The sequence below is a fragment of the Grus americana genome, chromosome 1 (assembly GCF_028858705.1).
Source record: "Grus americana isolate bGruAme1 chromosome 1, bGruAme1.mat, whole genome shotgun sequence".
Lineage (NCBI taxonomy): Eukaryota > Metazoa > Chordata > Aves > Gruiformes > Gruidae > Grus > Grus americana.
This window is the reverse complement of record NC_072852.1, coordinates 64,660,382-64,677,360: the sequence shown is the minus strand read 5'-3', so window position 1 is coordinate 64,677,360 and position 16,979 is coordinate 64,660,382. Positions and strand designations below refer to the sequence as shown.

At 45.2% G+C, this 16,979-nt stretch overlaps 1 protein-coding gene across 5 annotated transcripts in view; it reads left to right on the top strand.

Annotated features, from left to right (window-relative positions):
- The window catches only part of DENND2A (DENN domain containing 2A), a 61,108-nt gene that overhangs the window by 38,139 nt on the left and 5,990 nt on the right, over positions 1 to 16,979 (top strand). For 4 of the 5 annotated variants that reach the window (XR_008578005.1, XM_054833123.1, XM_054833133.1 and 1 more), the window contains exons 8-15: positions 510 to 560; positions 3,531 to 3,718; positions 4,427 to 4,536; positions 4,748 to 4,817; positions 5,448 to 5,525; positions 6,029 to 6,169; positions 8,362 to 8,510; positions 16,762 to 16,939. Coding sequence is in view for 4 of the 5 variants with exons in the window: in XM_054833123.1 (XP_054689098.1) it covers positions 510 to 560; positions 3,531 to 3,718; positions 4,427 to 4,536; positions 4,748 to 4,817; positions 5,448 to 5,525; positions 6,029 to 6,169; positions 8,362 to 8,510; positions 16,762 to 16,939 (965 nt within the window). In the remaining variant the exon portion in view is untranslated. The remainder of the gene's footprint in view (positions 1 to 509; positions 561 to 3,530; positions 3,719 to 4,426; positions 4,537 to 4,747; positions 4,818 to 5,447; positions 5,526 to 6,028; positions 6,170 to 8,361; positions 8,511 to 16,761; positions 16,940 to 16,979) is intronic. The other variant, XM_054833151.1, reaches the window with a different exon arrangement.

Genomic DNA, 16,979 nt, shown 5'->3' with positions numbered 1-16,979 from the left:
ATATGAACCTTCAGGGGAAGTATCCCAGACTTTTTTCTACACCATTTTTTATACCCCTCTCTGAAGCATCTAAGGCATCATTGACAGAAACAGGCTATTGGACTGAGTCTGATTCAGTCTGGCAATTGTTTTTTTGTTTGTTTGCTTTTTTTTAATCCCTTATCCCGCAAACTACTGCATATTAATCTGTATTTCACCTTGGTGTCATGCTTATACAGGCTTGGATAAAATACTGCTCTGGCATTTTATTCTTTATGCAACTATTTTGGCTGTGCAAAATTGATTTTGTTGTTTGGGGTTTTTTATTATTCCCTGAATGAATGGGAAGATACCAAGGTTGGTGAGCTAAATGTCAGTGGGTATGCGCACCCTTGAAAAGAGCAAGACCCTTGGGATCTGTACTGTCTTCCCCTGAAGTTGTCAGGCCTGGCTTTCTCATGCCAGTGATAAGAAATGAATGGTTATAAATAGGCTTTACTTACTTCACTGTCCCCTTTCTTTTCTCCTAGTCACAGATGAAAACAGTGAATCGGACAGTGATACTGAAGAGAAGCTGAAAGGTAAGGCAAATGTGTGAAGAGAGCAAATGGCTCCTGATAAACTCTGCTCTGAGATCCTGGGTCAAGATCTTTCCTCTGTTCTGCCTTTGGAGAAGGAGCTTGTTTCCACTCGGAAAACAAAGATCTCAGTGCTACAGAAGAAAATCCATAGAGTATAGGAATCTAAAACATACATCTATTCCAATTCCCATGAAAGCTCTTTGCACTGTCTTTCCTAGGAGAGGGCTTGGACACTGTGGAAATACAGTGAGGTTTTTCTAAGTACACAGTCACAGATGTGTGACTAGGCTGACAGAGGCAGTATTGCATGGGACAGGGTGTTCAGAAAACCCATTACACATTTGCTAAAGGAGAAAACCCACCAGCCAGACTGGCTAGCTAGGAAAACAGAATTGCACTATATGATTTATTGCTAGTTAGACTCTTCTGCATTGGCTGAGTTGGGATACAGCACTGCATTGCTTGCTTCATTCCAGTAGAGCTATATGGTGTACTGATCTCCACAATACTCTTCTGAAATTTCTTGTACTGGTAATTAGCCCTGTGACATGCTGGTGGCATTACAGTCTTTTGGGAATTTATACGGTAAATTCAAAGTCCTGGCAGAGTTTGAATACAGGATGGAAACTCCGATTCTAAAGTTTCCTGACTTACAAGCACACCCGATCTGGGTAATGGGTCAGTTCCCAAGCTGAAAAGACAGGCATAAGCAGCAGTTAGCTCCGTGTTAACCACAGCACATTGTGCTTAGGAGTACTCATCCTTACCCTCTTTCAGGTTTTTAGAACTGAAACCTCAAACTGAGTTCCCTCTTGTGAGCACAACTTCCCACACAAGAACTACTGTATGCTCTTGCTGCCCTCTGCATTGGGAAATCTTTTATCTGTACTGCTGTGTTAGCAAGATCATGCTGAAAACTGCTGCCACCGCCTACCTTCTGACAGGTTCTCAGGCTAGCCTGGAGGCAGGGAGAGAGGGTTTGTGCCCAAGATTGCACAGAAATTACGTTCACAACTGTCTTGAAACACAGTGTTGTGAAATACAGTCCATGTTCAGATATAGCTGAGAAAGACAGTGTAGATGTGGCCAGAAAGACTCAAGCTCTTGTCTGTTACGGGTTGCCATAGTGAATCATGTGCATCATCCTGTGTTTCTCTGTAACATCTGTATAACTGCAGCTAGGACCTGCCTATAGAGAGAATGATTGGAGATTGTGTGAACTCACCTCAAATCCAACAGCACTGGACTCTGAATAATATCCAGATCCATACCTGGCTCTGTGTGACTGTGCAAGTCTAGGTAACTGTGAACAGGAGTTCTGGCACTTGCTGTTTGCTCTAGCTACACCCATGTTTGCTTTATGCCTTGTTGAACTGTCGACTTTCCTATTCTTACATAGGAAAGTGAGATGATTTAGCAAGTCTCTTTTATCTAGGACTTCTGATTTTGTATGTTTTAATTAACAGACCAAACACACCAGCCAGTTACCTCTGCTTAGCAAGTCACTGTACATCATCTGAGACACAGCAAATCATCAGACAGCAATCATCAAACTGCATGTCAGAGCCAAAAGTGCTGACCCTTGGGAAGGAAAAACATTTAAAGACAAACTTTGCCATGATGACAGCAGTACAATCCTGGTATCTTTTAGTAGGTTGCACAGAATATAAACAATGCAGAGCTTGAGCGAGCTCTTCAGAAGCGCTCAGCATTGCTGTGACACTGTTCCTTTTGAAGTCTCTGGTAAAACAGAAAACACTTCTGAAAGGTTTTGAAGAATTACAGCCTTAGAGCAAATAGCATAATAGGCGATGAGAGAAAGGAGTCTAAGCCATCTTTCCAGGGCTTTAACTACCCGGGGATTGTTACACTCTCTGCTTTAAGAGGCACTTCAAGATTACTTTAAATTTTATTGTCTGGAATAGTCCAAGAATGGCACAATTTTACAAGATAAAAGGTCAAGAGTATGTCCTAAAGTATATCCCATCTTTCAGGAAGCCCTGTTTCCCAAGGAGACATCTTATCTATGTGGACTTCCCGCAGTATCCCATAGTGGTTGTTTCTGTCAAAACGTTGTGTTGCCACCCACATTCACAAAAAACACTGTTGTGAGAATGTGCTGTAGCCTCTGCTTGTAGTTAAGTCTTTCTTTTGTAGTAGGGGTAAGGGAGATGACATGGAGATTTAATTTGGGATGCGACTGTGAGACAAAGCGGGGGGGTGGTCTTAGGGAATCTCATCTGGTCTTTTCTCAGCAGGCAGCTTTTCATTACTTTCCATGCTGGAATGTTTATTGTCCCACAGCTCATGTGTGTTGCAGTTACAGCTTGCTTGGCAGTTTTTCTTGCTTTTCTGTTGTCTTGGGTGAACTTGTAGAAACATGGTCCTCAGAGATTAGTTTTAGGCACAGGAAGGACTGGCATGAGCCAGCCTTTTTCATTCACACCTCTTTTCACATTTTTTGTTATTGGCCTACAGCCCAGCCTGCCTTAGGAGTCCTTAGCTGGCAGTCCCCAACGTTACTTAGCCAGTGGAGCCCTAGCCTGACCCAAGTGCTCATCTTGTAAAACCAAGGGGATCGCTACCCACAGCCTCCTCTGAACGAAGGTGATCAATCACCTAACAGCTGGCTTTGAAAGATGCGTAAGTGAATGCTAGGATGAATGCCCAGACGTTATCTGTTATACCATGTCCCATATGGATCTCAGTTTGGGTTGTCTTCAGCTGTAAAAGCTATCTATGAAATCCTTCTGCTGCCAGAGCTCTTCAGGGTGATGGCACTCATAAGATCGTGTCTCATCTCTGTCGATATTTACAGTACAGCTTTCAAATGGTTTCCACCTCTTTCTCAGCCACTGACAAAGTAAATGCAGTGGGGTGGTTTCGAGTTTATCCGTAAGTCTCTGAAAAGCGATGTTGGTGCTCTGTGCAAAGAACGAAAGTCACAATCTCTAATCTTTTTCTCCATAGCTCACAGCCAGCGCCTGGTGCATGTGAAATCTCGCCTGAAGCAAACCCCACGGTACCAAACCTTGGAACGGGACTTGATCGAATATCAAGAGAGGCAGCTGTTTGAATACTTTGTCGTGGTGTCGCTGCACAAGAAGCAGGCTGGGGCTGCTTACGTCCCTGAGGTTACCCAGCAGTTCCCATTGAAGGTGCGGTGCCTGTCGGGAACGTCTGGTTGACATGTCTCAGACTGTGTGGTGCGCTTGCGCAGCTGGAGAAGCCACAGCTTCTCTGTTGACCACGTTGTATCAGTGACCCCCTGCTATGTCAGTGTTCAGTGAGACTGAAGATAGAGGGGCTGCAGTCACTCCCAAGAATTGTCATGATGTTCCTTACTGTTGAAAGAGCAGCTGATCTAGATCTTTTGCTGCCCTTGGCTATGACTTTTATGTGGTTATTCCCTTTCTCCCTCTTTTCTCTTTAAAGAAAACCAATGCTTGAGAGAAGACATGTTCTTAAAGGGAAGGCACAGCTTTCACCAATAGTCTAGCTCAAAATGGGGAATGAGGAATGGAAGAAACATAGAACCAGTGTGACAGTGTGTTTGTAAATGGGATGTAACCAGAGCTCTCCTCAGACTTCAGTTCTCTCACCCCTTGCTGGAAGATGTGTCCCAGATTGGAGGCACAATATAGCAGGGGCAGGTGCTGCAGATGCAGGGCTTGGTGGAATTGGGAGCACAGAGTTGCTTTAAGATACCTAAAGATTAGGTGAGCCAGAATCACAGAAATTTTAATATCTTCCAGGCAGAAGCTTAGCCTCTGTCATCACCTCTTCATTTGTCACAGGAAAAATATTTGAAGTCGTTCCATCCCCACATGACTAATTGGAAACATTCCTTCTCTCTGTTCTGCTAGCTTGAGCGCTCGTTCAAATTCATGCGTGAGGCAGAAGATCAGTTGAAAGCTATTCCCCAGTTTTGCTTCCCTGATGCAAAGGACTGGGCCCCCATCCATCAGTTTGCCAGGTAAGTACCGTACTTTGTATCCTGATTCATGAGAAAAGGATGTAAATATCAAGCTAATTAAATACAAGAACTGTTAAGGCAGAAAATTGGGCAGACCCTTGAGCAGGCTGTATTGGAAATGCAAGAAGATTGTGGGTTTATTGGGTTTGTATGTCAGAGACTTTTAATGTGGGTGATGGGTATCTGGTCATTCTGGTTTCTCTTTCTGCAGTGAGACATTCTCATTTGTCCTGACGGGAGAAGATGGAAGCAGGCGATTTGGATACTGTAGAAGGCTGTTGGTAATTACCCCTGTTTTTTCTTTTCTTAGAGATGCTGCCTTCTGTGGGGTTGGTGTTACTGGCACCCATTCTGGAAAGTGGAAAGCTGCTGCTCTTCTCTTTCAGTGTGGAAAGAGCAGCAGCAGAACAGCTTTGCTCTCTTCTGCTCTGCTCAGTGCCAAAGTCCCTCATGGAGTACCATCCTCCACTCCAGGCGTAGCTCTTTTACCTTCTCCTTACACCAGTGCTTAACGTTATGACCATGGGCTGTTGTTTTACCACTAAGCTGAAGATAGGGTTTGTTTTCCTTAGGTTCACATAGCTACTAAACAGTTACCTAAACCTGTGCTAGTCCTGTAGGCTGAGTTGTCTCTGTAGAGCAACATGCCCTGCCTTAGTCGTTTGACCTAAGAAGCTTGGGATCATATTGTGGTGGATGTGCCCGCTCCTCCCCACTGTTTCTAGTGTACTGGGGTTTGAGCCAGACTTAAGGTATTGTCATCAGCAGCATGTCGTCAAATGTCTGCCAGTTTCTGAGCCAGCCAGCAAGCTGCAGAACTAGGAGACTGGCCACTGTCTCTGCAGTGGTTATAACTCTGACATTTTCTTGGTGGTTTTTTTTGGCATATCTATTTGCGTTTGTCCTGAAAGCCCAGTGGGAAAGGGAAGCGTCTTCCAGAAGTTTACTGCATTGTGAGTCGCCTTGGATGCTTCAATCTCTTCTCTAAGGTGAGGGGGGCGAGAGAGAGGGAATACATGCTGTAGGCCAAGAGGGACCTCAAAGTGAAGTCAGCACCAGAAGAATGGGGATCAGGGAAGCTGATGGCTGAAGAAAAGGGCCTGAAATGGTGTTGTCAAGGCAACCACATGCTAATTCCAGTACCTAGCAAAAACACAGTTAACAGGAAAACTAGATTGTCAGCTGTTGCCTTGTTCTTTCAGCAGAACTACCAAAACACAAGCACTGAAAGACTAAAAGTTGGAAAACTGACTCCGAGGGTGGTGGGGCGTTTGCAAAAGTAAGCTTTCCATTGACCTCACTGGAGCTGGGTTTCTCTTGCTGAAGGAAATTAAGGGTCTCCAGCTGCACCTTTTACGTTCTTCCTTATGATTTAAGGCTCCACGTCAATGCTGGCTTAAGGAGAGAACGTAGATGCTGGTGCCCTTTATTCCTGGTGTTACCTCCCTCCTCCTGATGTACATGTTTTTGTGTCTTCATGGTTTTATTTCAGATCTTGGATGAAGTTGAGAAGAGACGGGGCATTTCCCCCGCCTTGGTGCAGCCTCTCATGAGGAGTGTCATGGAGGCACCTTTCCCAGCTTTGGGCCGGACGATTACAGTCAAGAACTTCTTGCCAGGCTCAGGAACAGAGGTAAAGACACCACCTTAGAGAGAGGGAGACTTAGGCCAGCAAATGGTGCAGGACTGGTGACTGGAAGTTGGGATGGTGACATAGCAGTGGGGATCTTCAAGGACAGATTGTCTGGCAACTGTGTGGGGAAGCTAGGAAGTAAAATAGGGGACCGGAGGGGATGACATGGAGACTTCAGTAACCTCAGAATCAAAAGGGACATCGTACGATAAAAATGAATGTAAGGACACAGCCATGCTAATATGGCAAAATGAAAAAGGGCATTGCCCTCGAGGCCAAGTGGCACAGACTGGCGGGCCCCGTGCTGCATAGCATATGACCTTGGATCTGCTTGAGGCCCCCCACACTTCCTGATGACAGGATTCATAGCACGTGCTCCAGCATCCTTCATACAGAACCACTGTTCGTGTGGGACAGGGCGTAGGGTTCTGGTCAAAAAATACCTGGAAGCACACAAGGGCAATGGTGCAGCCTTTCAGAATGGCATTTTCACAGCATGGAGGTGAGGGTACATGTTGTATCTTCCACAGTGTGGTGTGAGGACAGTGGGAGGGTTTTAAGAGTGCAGAGCTTTTGGGGATTAGCATTGAAGGACTGTGGGAGGGTGGAGGGAGCCAAATTGAACATAGTCTTGTTGGGCATGGTATGCCTTGAACACGGCAGAGAGGGGAAAGTGTGCAAGTTGATAGCAGTTGTGTCTGAGGGCTTTCAGCATAGCACTACATGATGATGTTCTCCTCAACGAAACTGAAAACAGTCCAAATTAAATGAAATTACTGCAGAGCACATGCATAGCTGGTTAAAAATCTGCACTCGAGGAGCAGAGTCCCAATGGTGTGCTGTCAGGCTGTGAGAATGTTTTGGCTGTTTTGTTTCTAAGATGCTTAATGTTCATTAATTGCCTGGTTGATGGCATAAACCTCACATTCGCACAATGGGTAGGTGACAGCATTGGGATGGGCTGCGGGCACTTTGGACAGTAAGGGATTAAAATTCAAAATGACCTTGCTGAGTTGAAGGTTTGGTCTGAAATTCGATATGGACAAGAGCAAAATGCTGGGAAGAAGAAATGAGTAGTCTAATACAACATGGAAGTTACTGAGTGAGCAACAGTTCAGAAAAGGGTCTGGTGATATAGTGGGCCATAAAGTGAGCAGAAGTAACAGTACGGTATTATTTAGACAGACTCCTGCATTGTGAAAGAAAGCGAAGGGATGAATAATGAATAAAGCATTTTTATTCTGCTTTCCAGCATTGGTGGAAATTTATTTAGAGTATAATTTTCAAAAAAATGCAAACACTAGGAGAAAGCCCCAGAAGAATAGTTCCACTTATTTAAGTGGTTTAGAAAATACAGGCAAAGCTTAGGAAAATTGTTTGCTTAATATAGAAAACAAAGGACAAAGGAGGACATGTGACAATAACCTTCCAAAATACAAGAAGTTTCCTACAGAGAGGAAGGTGACCAATTGCTCTGAGTCTATACTGAGAGTTAAGACAAGAAGTAGTTGAAGTAATTTGCCACTGAGATGTTTCAGCTGCAGGCTTGGTGTTGGTCAGGGTAGTTCAGAACTAGAGTAATTTTCTTGTGGCATTTATCAACTGTCTGGTGTTGGAGGCTTTTAAGAACAATTTAGATAAGTTTTTGTCTAAGGTAAGGAGTTTGAAGTGCTAAGGTGCTGTGACAGGAATTATTTATGTAGATATGAACAAAGGAAAATACCCACAGGCTGCTCTTTTCTGTAACTGATATAAAAAAATTATAGTCGGTAGGTTAGGCATCTAGATTCTTGCAGTAAAAGAAATAAATTGTAACTATAAAAATAAGAGTGCAAATTTGAAAGGCTCCATCCCATTCTGCTGCTTGAATGCCAGAAAGGCTGGAAACCACTCCTAGCTGAACACAAATTAGTTTTCCTCTGTATGAAGATCTCCCTGTCATCAGTCCAGTGGGGAGAATTTGTGGTTGGTCTCATGCTGTGCCCATTGGAGTGGACTCTGGATTGTCTTCATCTGGAAGAAGGATTTATTGGAGGTCTTTGGAAAGATTGTGTTTGAGGACTTAATGCTGTGCAGTGTTTGCCAGTGCAGTCAGTAAGGCTTGTTAGCTGTGAAAATACCTGCTGGGTCCTTGCTTGCCACAGGGTGGGTAGACCGTGAGAGCTGACCTGTGGTCTTTTTCTCTCCAACAGGTCATCGAGCTGCGGAGGCCTCTTGACTCTAGGCTTGAGCATGTTGATTTTGAGTCCTTGTTCACATCCCTCAGTGTGCGGCATCTGAGCAGAGTCTTCGCCTCCCTGCTCCTGGAAAGGAGGGTGATCTTTATTGCAGACAAGCTCAGGTACCCTCTTGCATTTCCTTAAACAAAATGCTGCCAAAGAAGGGAGGCTGAGAAGACTGCAGTGATGTGTCTGCTTTGTTCTTTTTTTCTTTTCTGGCTTTTCCAGCTTCTTATCTGATGTGAGTAGGGCTGTACTTCTCCAGAGTGGGGAACTCAGACCATGCACCGTAAATGTGCTGCTTCTCATCCCCAAAGAGAACCAAATTCCCTTTCCTCCAGTTTCAGAGCAGATTCCCAGTGCTAAGGAAGCAAAAGCCCTCCTTTCACTCCATGATGCTCCAGTGTTCCCCACTGAGCTGTGCTGGAGTTTCCAGGGATCAAGCCTCGGGCAGAGATCATCCCTTCTAGATTGCTCCCTGATGGCACAAAATCTTCTTAAATCTTCAGCTTGTATTTTTAATATTGGTTCTGAAAGACTTTTTTCTTGTGGGGGATGAAATTAAAGGGTGCGGTGAGGGGGAATGAGACAGAGGACTTCCCCCTTCTGTTTTGAATCTGCTCAATTTGCCTTTTTTAAATTTTTCTGTTGTTGTTTGCTCTCCTAAATTATGAAAATGGGCCCAGGTTTCTTTAAGATCTTCTGCAGCTGGTGGCTGGCAGCTCTCCAGCCCTTGAAGCACTTGAGGATTCAGGGAGGAAAGTTCGCCAAGGCTGGGGAAGGAAAAGCTGCCTGGATGAGTAACGACACTTAGGAGCACGCTCAGGTTTCAGGAGCGTACAGTGCCCCTAAGCTGTCTGTTTTCACAACTTCCAGCCAGCAGGCTGCAGCTCTGGGACTGAGCGCTGGGACAAAGAATGGGGGGGCCCCTTCTACAGGAAAGCGAAGGGAAAATTCATCCTGCAGGGATCCGGGGCTCTTTGCGGGCAGAGCTCAGGCAGTCTCATCACAGGAATAGGATGGCTGGAGAGAGGGGAGCTGTAGCATCCAGGCAGCACTGGCTGCTTGCAGTTTTTGGCAGCTGCCTTGGGTCAGAGAGGGGAAGATTTGCCTCTTTATAATCACCAATACATTATATGTGTAGATATTCAGTGTTCTGGATACTTAAGCCACACATTTAGCACAGAGCATTCAGACTTGCATTGAAAATGAGAGAATTCATCCAAATGCTGTATTTCTACGTAGCATATATGATTTATGTGATAATTTATGATGACAGGCTTTGTTTTCAAAAGTTTTTCTCCTCCGCTGTAGCAGAAATTTTACATTCTGAGAAAATCTGTTAAGCGGACAGATGACGTTGTAATCTCAACATGAGGGCTGGGTGGTAAGAGTAAATGGTAGGGAACTTTTTTTTTTTCAAAGTATCCCTTTAGAATGAACCTTTATTTACCAGATCTTTTCCTATCACATCTCTATATGACAGCACAGCACCATGTATTCTGAGCATGGTGTCTGTTACAGAATATCTCTAATTCAAAGCACTTCAATGGGTTTTGGTGGGTTTTTTTCCCCCAGTATCTTTTGTCAGTATATCCAGGGTCCTTAGGAATGAGTCCAGCTGCCCAGGCCTGTAAAAGAGAATGGGAGAGAGCTATAGAATCATAGTTTCTAAAATCTCTAAATATACCATAAACAGCTTTCTTCTGTGAAAAAATATTGTCACGTTTTAAAGATCCAGGGTCTGTTAGGCCACAGGGCTCAGATTCAAATATTTACTGTAGATTTGCCAGCGCTCTACAAGACTTTTAATATTTGACGTTTCTGAGAAGACCTTGCTCTGAGCAATTTCAAGAGAGTCTTTTTCTTTTCCTATAACAAAATATAAGTTTCTCTGGCTCATTTTTATGGAGAAAAAACTTGAAAATTACCCCAAAGGACTGTAAAGGCTTGAAAAACAGAAAACAAAGACCCTCAAAATGAAATAAACTATTGTATTTTAATCCAGTCTAGTGACTTGAGCGCGCTGGATTGGTGAGCCTTTCATAAGGTCAACAGTCTCTTCTACTTGTTGGTGGAAATTCCATGTTTTGAAAGCTGATGGTATTGTAGATACAGGATCTTCTGTCCAAATGATACTTTTCCTGGGACAGGAACACATTGAACTCAATGAATAGTAAGTAGTATTTACTTGAGAGGTGAAAATGCCAATTTCAGAGGAAAGAAAAGAAACGCTTTTTGGCAATAGCTTCGGAGAAGAAAAAAAATGATAAAAGCAGCTGTTGGAAACTGCTCAGAGGTTAGGAATGCTAGAAATAATCCAGCTGAGATGGATTAATGGGGAGAGTGCAGGTGACATGGTGAAAGATGCATAATAAATTACATTTGTCATTCATCTTTGCAGTTCTTCATGTGGGCACTATCAATAATTATCTGTACGTGTGTGTAAAGGTGTGTCTGGGTGTAAGTGACAGAGAAAATGATGTATGCAATTTATTTACATCTTTAAATTGCTATAAAATCAGTCTATAGGAAAAGAAAGTTGAAAGGTTTCTTGCCAAATACTGTGTGAACTGTGAAACATTTTCAAGCTGAGCCAAAAAAGGCATCTAACAAGTGTACAGCAAGTGAAATACTTTGTCTTTTCCATCTTTTTAATGCACATTGAGTGTTTTTTAAAGACCTGTCAATCCAAAGCTTGGCAGCGGAAAAGGAAAGAATTTGGTTTATTAGTTTTTGGGTGGGTTTTTTTTTTCCCCCCTTCTATCACTATGGAAACTGCAGTATACATTGCCTCACAACCCAGGAAAATGACTTTGTTAAAACTGTTTATCTGTGTAGTCTTCCCTACCTTTTGTTCGCTTCTGCGCTGTGAACTTTGGTCCTGGGGCAGTGGAGGCCGCGGCACGGGTTAGGCGCTGCAACACAAGAGCTGATTTTGTTTCCAAGTGATGCTGCCTGGCACGCAGTTCAAGGCAGCGCAAACCAACCTTTTAGAAGGCATCTTCCAAATACAAGTGGGATGATTTCACAAGGTACCTAAAGCTGGGCAGGTTATACTGGCCTGAAGGGGAGAGGTGTTAGATTCAGAGGGGTTTTTAAATCAGGAAAATTTACACTGGTTTAAAGTCAAGGCACCCTTTTTCCAGATCTCCTCAAAAGCCTGTTGTGGATCTGACCAGCTCAAGCAATTGCCTCTGTCCCTGCCAGAAACCACAGCTGTGTCAACAACACAAAGTGGTCATTGTTATCAAAGGCAGATCTGAAAGAATTATAGTAGACACTTTAAATGTGGTCATCCCCAGTAAAAGGTAATTAATCATCAAAAAGAAGCCTTTTCTATGTGCTACAAAAACAGTCTGATCTGGCACTGCAAATCCCAGCCTCCCAGATTTCTCCTTTTTATATTGTGGTTAGGGAGAAGCAGCAGCCCAGGGATGAAGTTTGGATGCCAGATAATAGCCTTGTTTCTTCAGAGCATCTTAATGGTCGCTTTTTCACCTGCACTAACCTGCCACATCAGTGGGAGGCAGTGAGGTCCCCACAGCTAGTGCAACCTGCCGTCATCCTGGCAGCAACGCTGGGCAAAGGCACGGGGCAAAGTTTGGAAGTTCCTGTGACTGTTAAATGTTGTAAACAAGATCTGTGATCCATCATAAGTAAATCCACATGTGACACAGCATCAGAAATCCAAAGATGATTGTAAAATGAATCCTACTGTAGCAGAGCTTATAAAAAAGAAAAGAAAAAAACCCCATGTAATCAAACCATGCTAAATCACCAAATGCCAGTGTATTTTCAGCAGTTTGGTTCATGCAGGGAGCAAAGGGCTTCCTGGCAATAAACTCCAAAAGGCTGATTGATTCAATAGTGTTTTTCAGAAATCATAAAGTATCCTCAACTCAAAGAGGGATTCAGCTTGGGGGGGTCTTTAGCACAGGTTCTTGCCTTTGGAGTGGAAAGCTGTAGTCAGTCTGACGTTTGGGAGGAAAGCAACCAATCTGAGCAGCCAGTATCCTTCCTTAGAAGCTGTTGCAAGTTGTCAGGGTATCTTTTTTAGAACAAGTCAAGCTTGTCTTGGAGGAAGTTTTGCCAGGAAAGGAAGAAGAACTTATATGTAGTTGCAGCTGTTGTGTGCAGAATCTGTATTGGCCGCCTCTGTCAAGGTGACTACCAAGAAGCAGCAGCCACATAGGGTGCTGCATGATACGTTTTTGCATAGGATGCTGTGTGATGGGAAGGCCTGTTGTTCGAGCAAACAAAGGTCACAAATTGCTGCAAAATATTGTTCTGACCAAGGGAGTGCTCAGCGAGAGAGATATATGTGTCAGTCTATACTCAAATCAGCCCTTTAGGGAGAGATCTGACACGGTTCTTTGTGTACATCTATACTTCTTAGCTTATCTATACTACTGGTGATATCTGTCTCTCCTGCAAGCTGCTGTGCCAGTGACATCATACATGCAGCTCAGCCATGTTCACTACAGGAGGCTGAATGAACCCATGAAAATGTGCTCAGGATCTTAAAAGTGTACTTTAAAGATCTGCAGTATTTTAAGAATTAGCTGTTGAAACCAAAAGCCTTAAAAAAGTGGCGTCTGTGTCCCATTTGAACAACTGGCATTGAACTTCCGTGGCCTGAGGGTAGTGCATGGCATTCCCCAGAGCACACTGCAATCACCTTGGGTAGATCTCTTCATTCCTGGTGGCATCTGGAGTGCACCAAGCAAAACACAGCACCCTGGGTCAGTATTATTCCAATGGCAGTAGTCATTATCGTGGTTAAGGTGCATGTGTCCTGGGATATCGGGATTTCAGTAGGGACACTGGCTGTAGCTACCGAAAGTCATTGGTATAAGAGCCCTCAAAGGGCTGATCGACACTGAAATAGTGCTTTGAGAGCATATCAAACTTTTTTGGTTGTGTTGTGCACATCAACTGTGGTTGATTCTGCACACATCTCACAGAAAGAGGCATCCAGCTTGAGTAGTGCCCAAAACTTCAGTGGCCGTATTCCCCTTCTACACAGAGGGGTACCTGCTGTGTTACCACTGTGGTGTAGTTTGGGCAGCCTTCCCCTTCGCTGCTGGCTGAAGAGCACACAGTCACACAGATGGCATAAAAGGAATTTATCATACTGGATTCTTTTGCAAGACTTAGTAGCCGTGGTGTGAATCAGCAATCCCTTAATGCTCATTGCAGTGCCGTATGCAGGAGAAGGAGGGAGCTTAGGAGTCATTCCAAAGGACCTAGGTTCTGCTGAGCTCCTGGCAAGCTGCAGCTCCCCGAGACTATCTGCAGAGCAATTATGACTGAATCAGATGGGGAAGAGACACCTCCTCTGTGTCCATCTCTGAACTGCTCTGCCTTCAAAGGAGGCTCACAACCCTCATTCCTATCAGTGCTGTTCCCTGAAAATGTCTTCCACAGTGAGAAATGTTTCAGAGCAGAGATCACTAGGATTTATCCTGGAGATGATGAGGCATTCGGAGATGGAAAGGTGGAAGGGGAAGCTTTCTTTTTTACTTCCCACTGTGTGGTGCATATAATTTCAGAGTTACACAGCTCTGTCTGTGACTTCCACTAACTGGACCTCAGCCATCTTTCCTCCCACTTAATCTCTCACGTACCATGTGTACTCACTGGGATTTGAGAGCAGGGTTGAGGGAAGAACAAGCCACCATAAATATAGTAGGAGACAGCATGCCGTAATATCTCACCATGCCATAAATAACCATGTACTTCAGCTGCTCAGTGTTCCTCTGTGGAGCTACCTGGAATCGCAGAGGTTTTTTCCCTTGGTTTGCAAGTGCTGTCTGTAAAGGCAGTTCCCACCTTTAGACAGGAAAGTTGGATGTGCTTTCAAGATGGAGGATTTGTGACAAAGGTGAAACTTCTAACACTTCTACCTTCGACCTCTCTTCAAAGAAGAGGAAGTCCAGTGGTGATGGTCTTAGAGCAGTGCCACAGTGCTGTGCACAAGGGAGTTCTTTCACTTTCACCATTATGATGTTGTTATTACTGGGGCTGTTATCAGTCAGAAATTGAGGAGTGGAAAATATGCTCTGTGGTAATGGAGGGGTAAAGAAATCCCTGCTTTTGCATCTGCTATCATAGTCTGAAATGTATGGGTGCACAAGTAACACTACCTTCACTTTTGGTGCAGTTCCTTTCGAGATTAGCTTGTATGAAAGATGCAAGAAAAATAATCTACTCTGATGTTGTTTCCACATTTTTTTGAGTGGTTTTTTTTGGTTTGGTTTGGTTTGGTTTTTTGGTAAATGCTCCTGTTTCTTACTAGCTCTGTGTTTTCTCATTATTTTCATTTTGTTTCTCTCAGATTCATTATCTACCTTGCATGTGTGGTAGACACAGCAAGACATGGACTTGCTGGTGAGGGCAGGCACAGCTTGAGTGCAGGGACATAGGGCCAGCCAGCAGGAATGAAAGTGGAGAAGGGAGAGGGATAGTCTTCGGACCTTCCTAAACAAGGATGTGGAACTGAGGTCTTTGTCCCATCTAAAGGCTTAAAGCTACCAGTCTGTGACACAGCCTTTAAAGGCTCTTTTTTATGGAGTATCCCCTTAAGAAAAGACAAGTCTCTGAGAACGCAGGGAGAGGAAACTGTCCCCATCTTGTGAAGAGACTTTCTCAGCACACACATCCCAGGCGTCCCTCCCAAGCGCCTGTTCCCTACCTGTTGCAGTCCCAGATAAAATTCTCACGTTAAGCAGATTCCAGCCTCTCCCCTGAGATTTACTTATCTTCAAAAAGCATCATGTGTTTAGCAATGTTTACTGCCTGAATTCTTCATACGGTCACACTGATGTCCCAGCAACCATAATTGTGTTCTGCTAAACTGAATTTATCTGATGAAAGCCAGCCAGCTGTAGCCCAGCCACCACTCTGTGCTCAGCATGTGTTAGTGTTACAGCTCAGGGATTCAAATCCACCAGACTTAGCTGGAGCAGGCGGGGAGAGAAAGCAGGCTTTGCTTTTCAGAGCGAGCTCAAGTCCACACCCATCAAACCCCTTTCCTCTCAAGTCAGCAATAAACTGCCAGATCCAGGTTGCTGAGTGTAAATTCCCCCGTGGAGTTTAACAGGAGCCAGCTGGGCGCCCTTGCTCAGCAATGTGACTGCTCCTGGCCGCACCAGCCTCCCTCCCCTCCTCCAACTCTTTGAGACCTGGATGCTAGTAAAACAAAATGACGTTATATACAGGGCTTACAGGGGCAAGCCTTCCCCCTCCCTTGATGCACACAAATGCTTCCAGACCCAGAAGGGATGAGTAACTGGTGCCCTGCAGCAAGCTCTGCTCTGTCTGACTTCAGACCCTGCCCGCCTCCTGCCAGAGAGCTGATGGCATTTCTGGATGGACCCCCTTGGAAGGTGTCAGCAAAGACACTTACAGTTGAGCCGGTGGTGGCATTGGAAGGGGGAAGAAGGAAGGCTGCGGTCCTGTGAGCCTTGGGCAGCATGCTGCAGATGTCAGCCATGTGCTCCCCTCCAGAAATTTCACTCTCCCGTGGTTCTGAGTAGCCTTGGCAGGCTCAACAGGCTGCGGCGTGCCCACAGAGCTTCTGGCTCGAGACCACCGCCTTTCTCCTTCCCCTGTGCTCCAGCATGGCTGCTAGGAGCTATCGGTATGATTGGGAGCAATAGAAAAGCGTGCCATTGGCATGCAATTACTCCTGCTAAGGGTTGCCCAAAGGCAAAGCATATGTGCTGCATAGGTAGCAAGCCAAGGGGCAGGGACAGACCATGGCTGGAACGACCTGCAGGCACACCTGGGGACCTTGTGGCTGCAGGTTATGCCCAGGGCATTGCCAGGAGATCCAAGCAGGCCATCCAGCTGTGCTGATGAGGCCAAGAGTATGGCCAGTAGGTAAGTGGGCCACAGTGCAGCCCAACAGATAGCTGCTGTAGTGGTGGAGCCATCTTCTGCACCTCACGGCTGTGAGCTGGCTGTGCTGGACAGTATAGCCCCTATGCATTCAGACCTATGGCTTTCCAATGGGAACAGCCATAGAGGCACGCTGTGAGAGAATAAACTCATTTCTCTAATGAGAGGCAGTGGCATGGAAGACCTTATGTCTGTGTGGTATTTCCTATCGGGGTACTGGAGGAGCAGATCCTGGATTCAGTGGGACCCATCTCTTGTCACACGTGCATGGGCCAGGATTGTCTCTCGTAATCTGGGCTCCTGTCTCGAGTCATTGCTCCCAAGCCTGAAAAATGGGGTCAGAAGCTTGGGAAAGCCTCTAGTAATCAGAGATAAATCGGGGAACAACTGAAAGAGCCCCGATTTCTAGGAAGCGCTGCTCATCTCCTGACTGACCAGCCATCGCCCTTGGTTGTGTTTCATTTCCAGCACTCTCTCCAAGTGTTGCCACGCCACGGTGGCCCTCCTGTACCCCTTCACCTGGCAGCACACCTACATCCCCGTGCTGCCACCTTCTATGATTGACATCGTTTGCTCGCCCACCCCCTTCCTCATCGGCCTGCTCTCCAGTTCCCTGCCCCGCCTGAAGGAGCTCCCCGTGGAGGAGGTGAGCCATGCACCCCCACTGCAGCCTTGCTCTTGGTTGC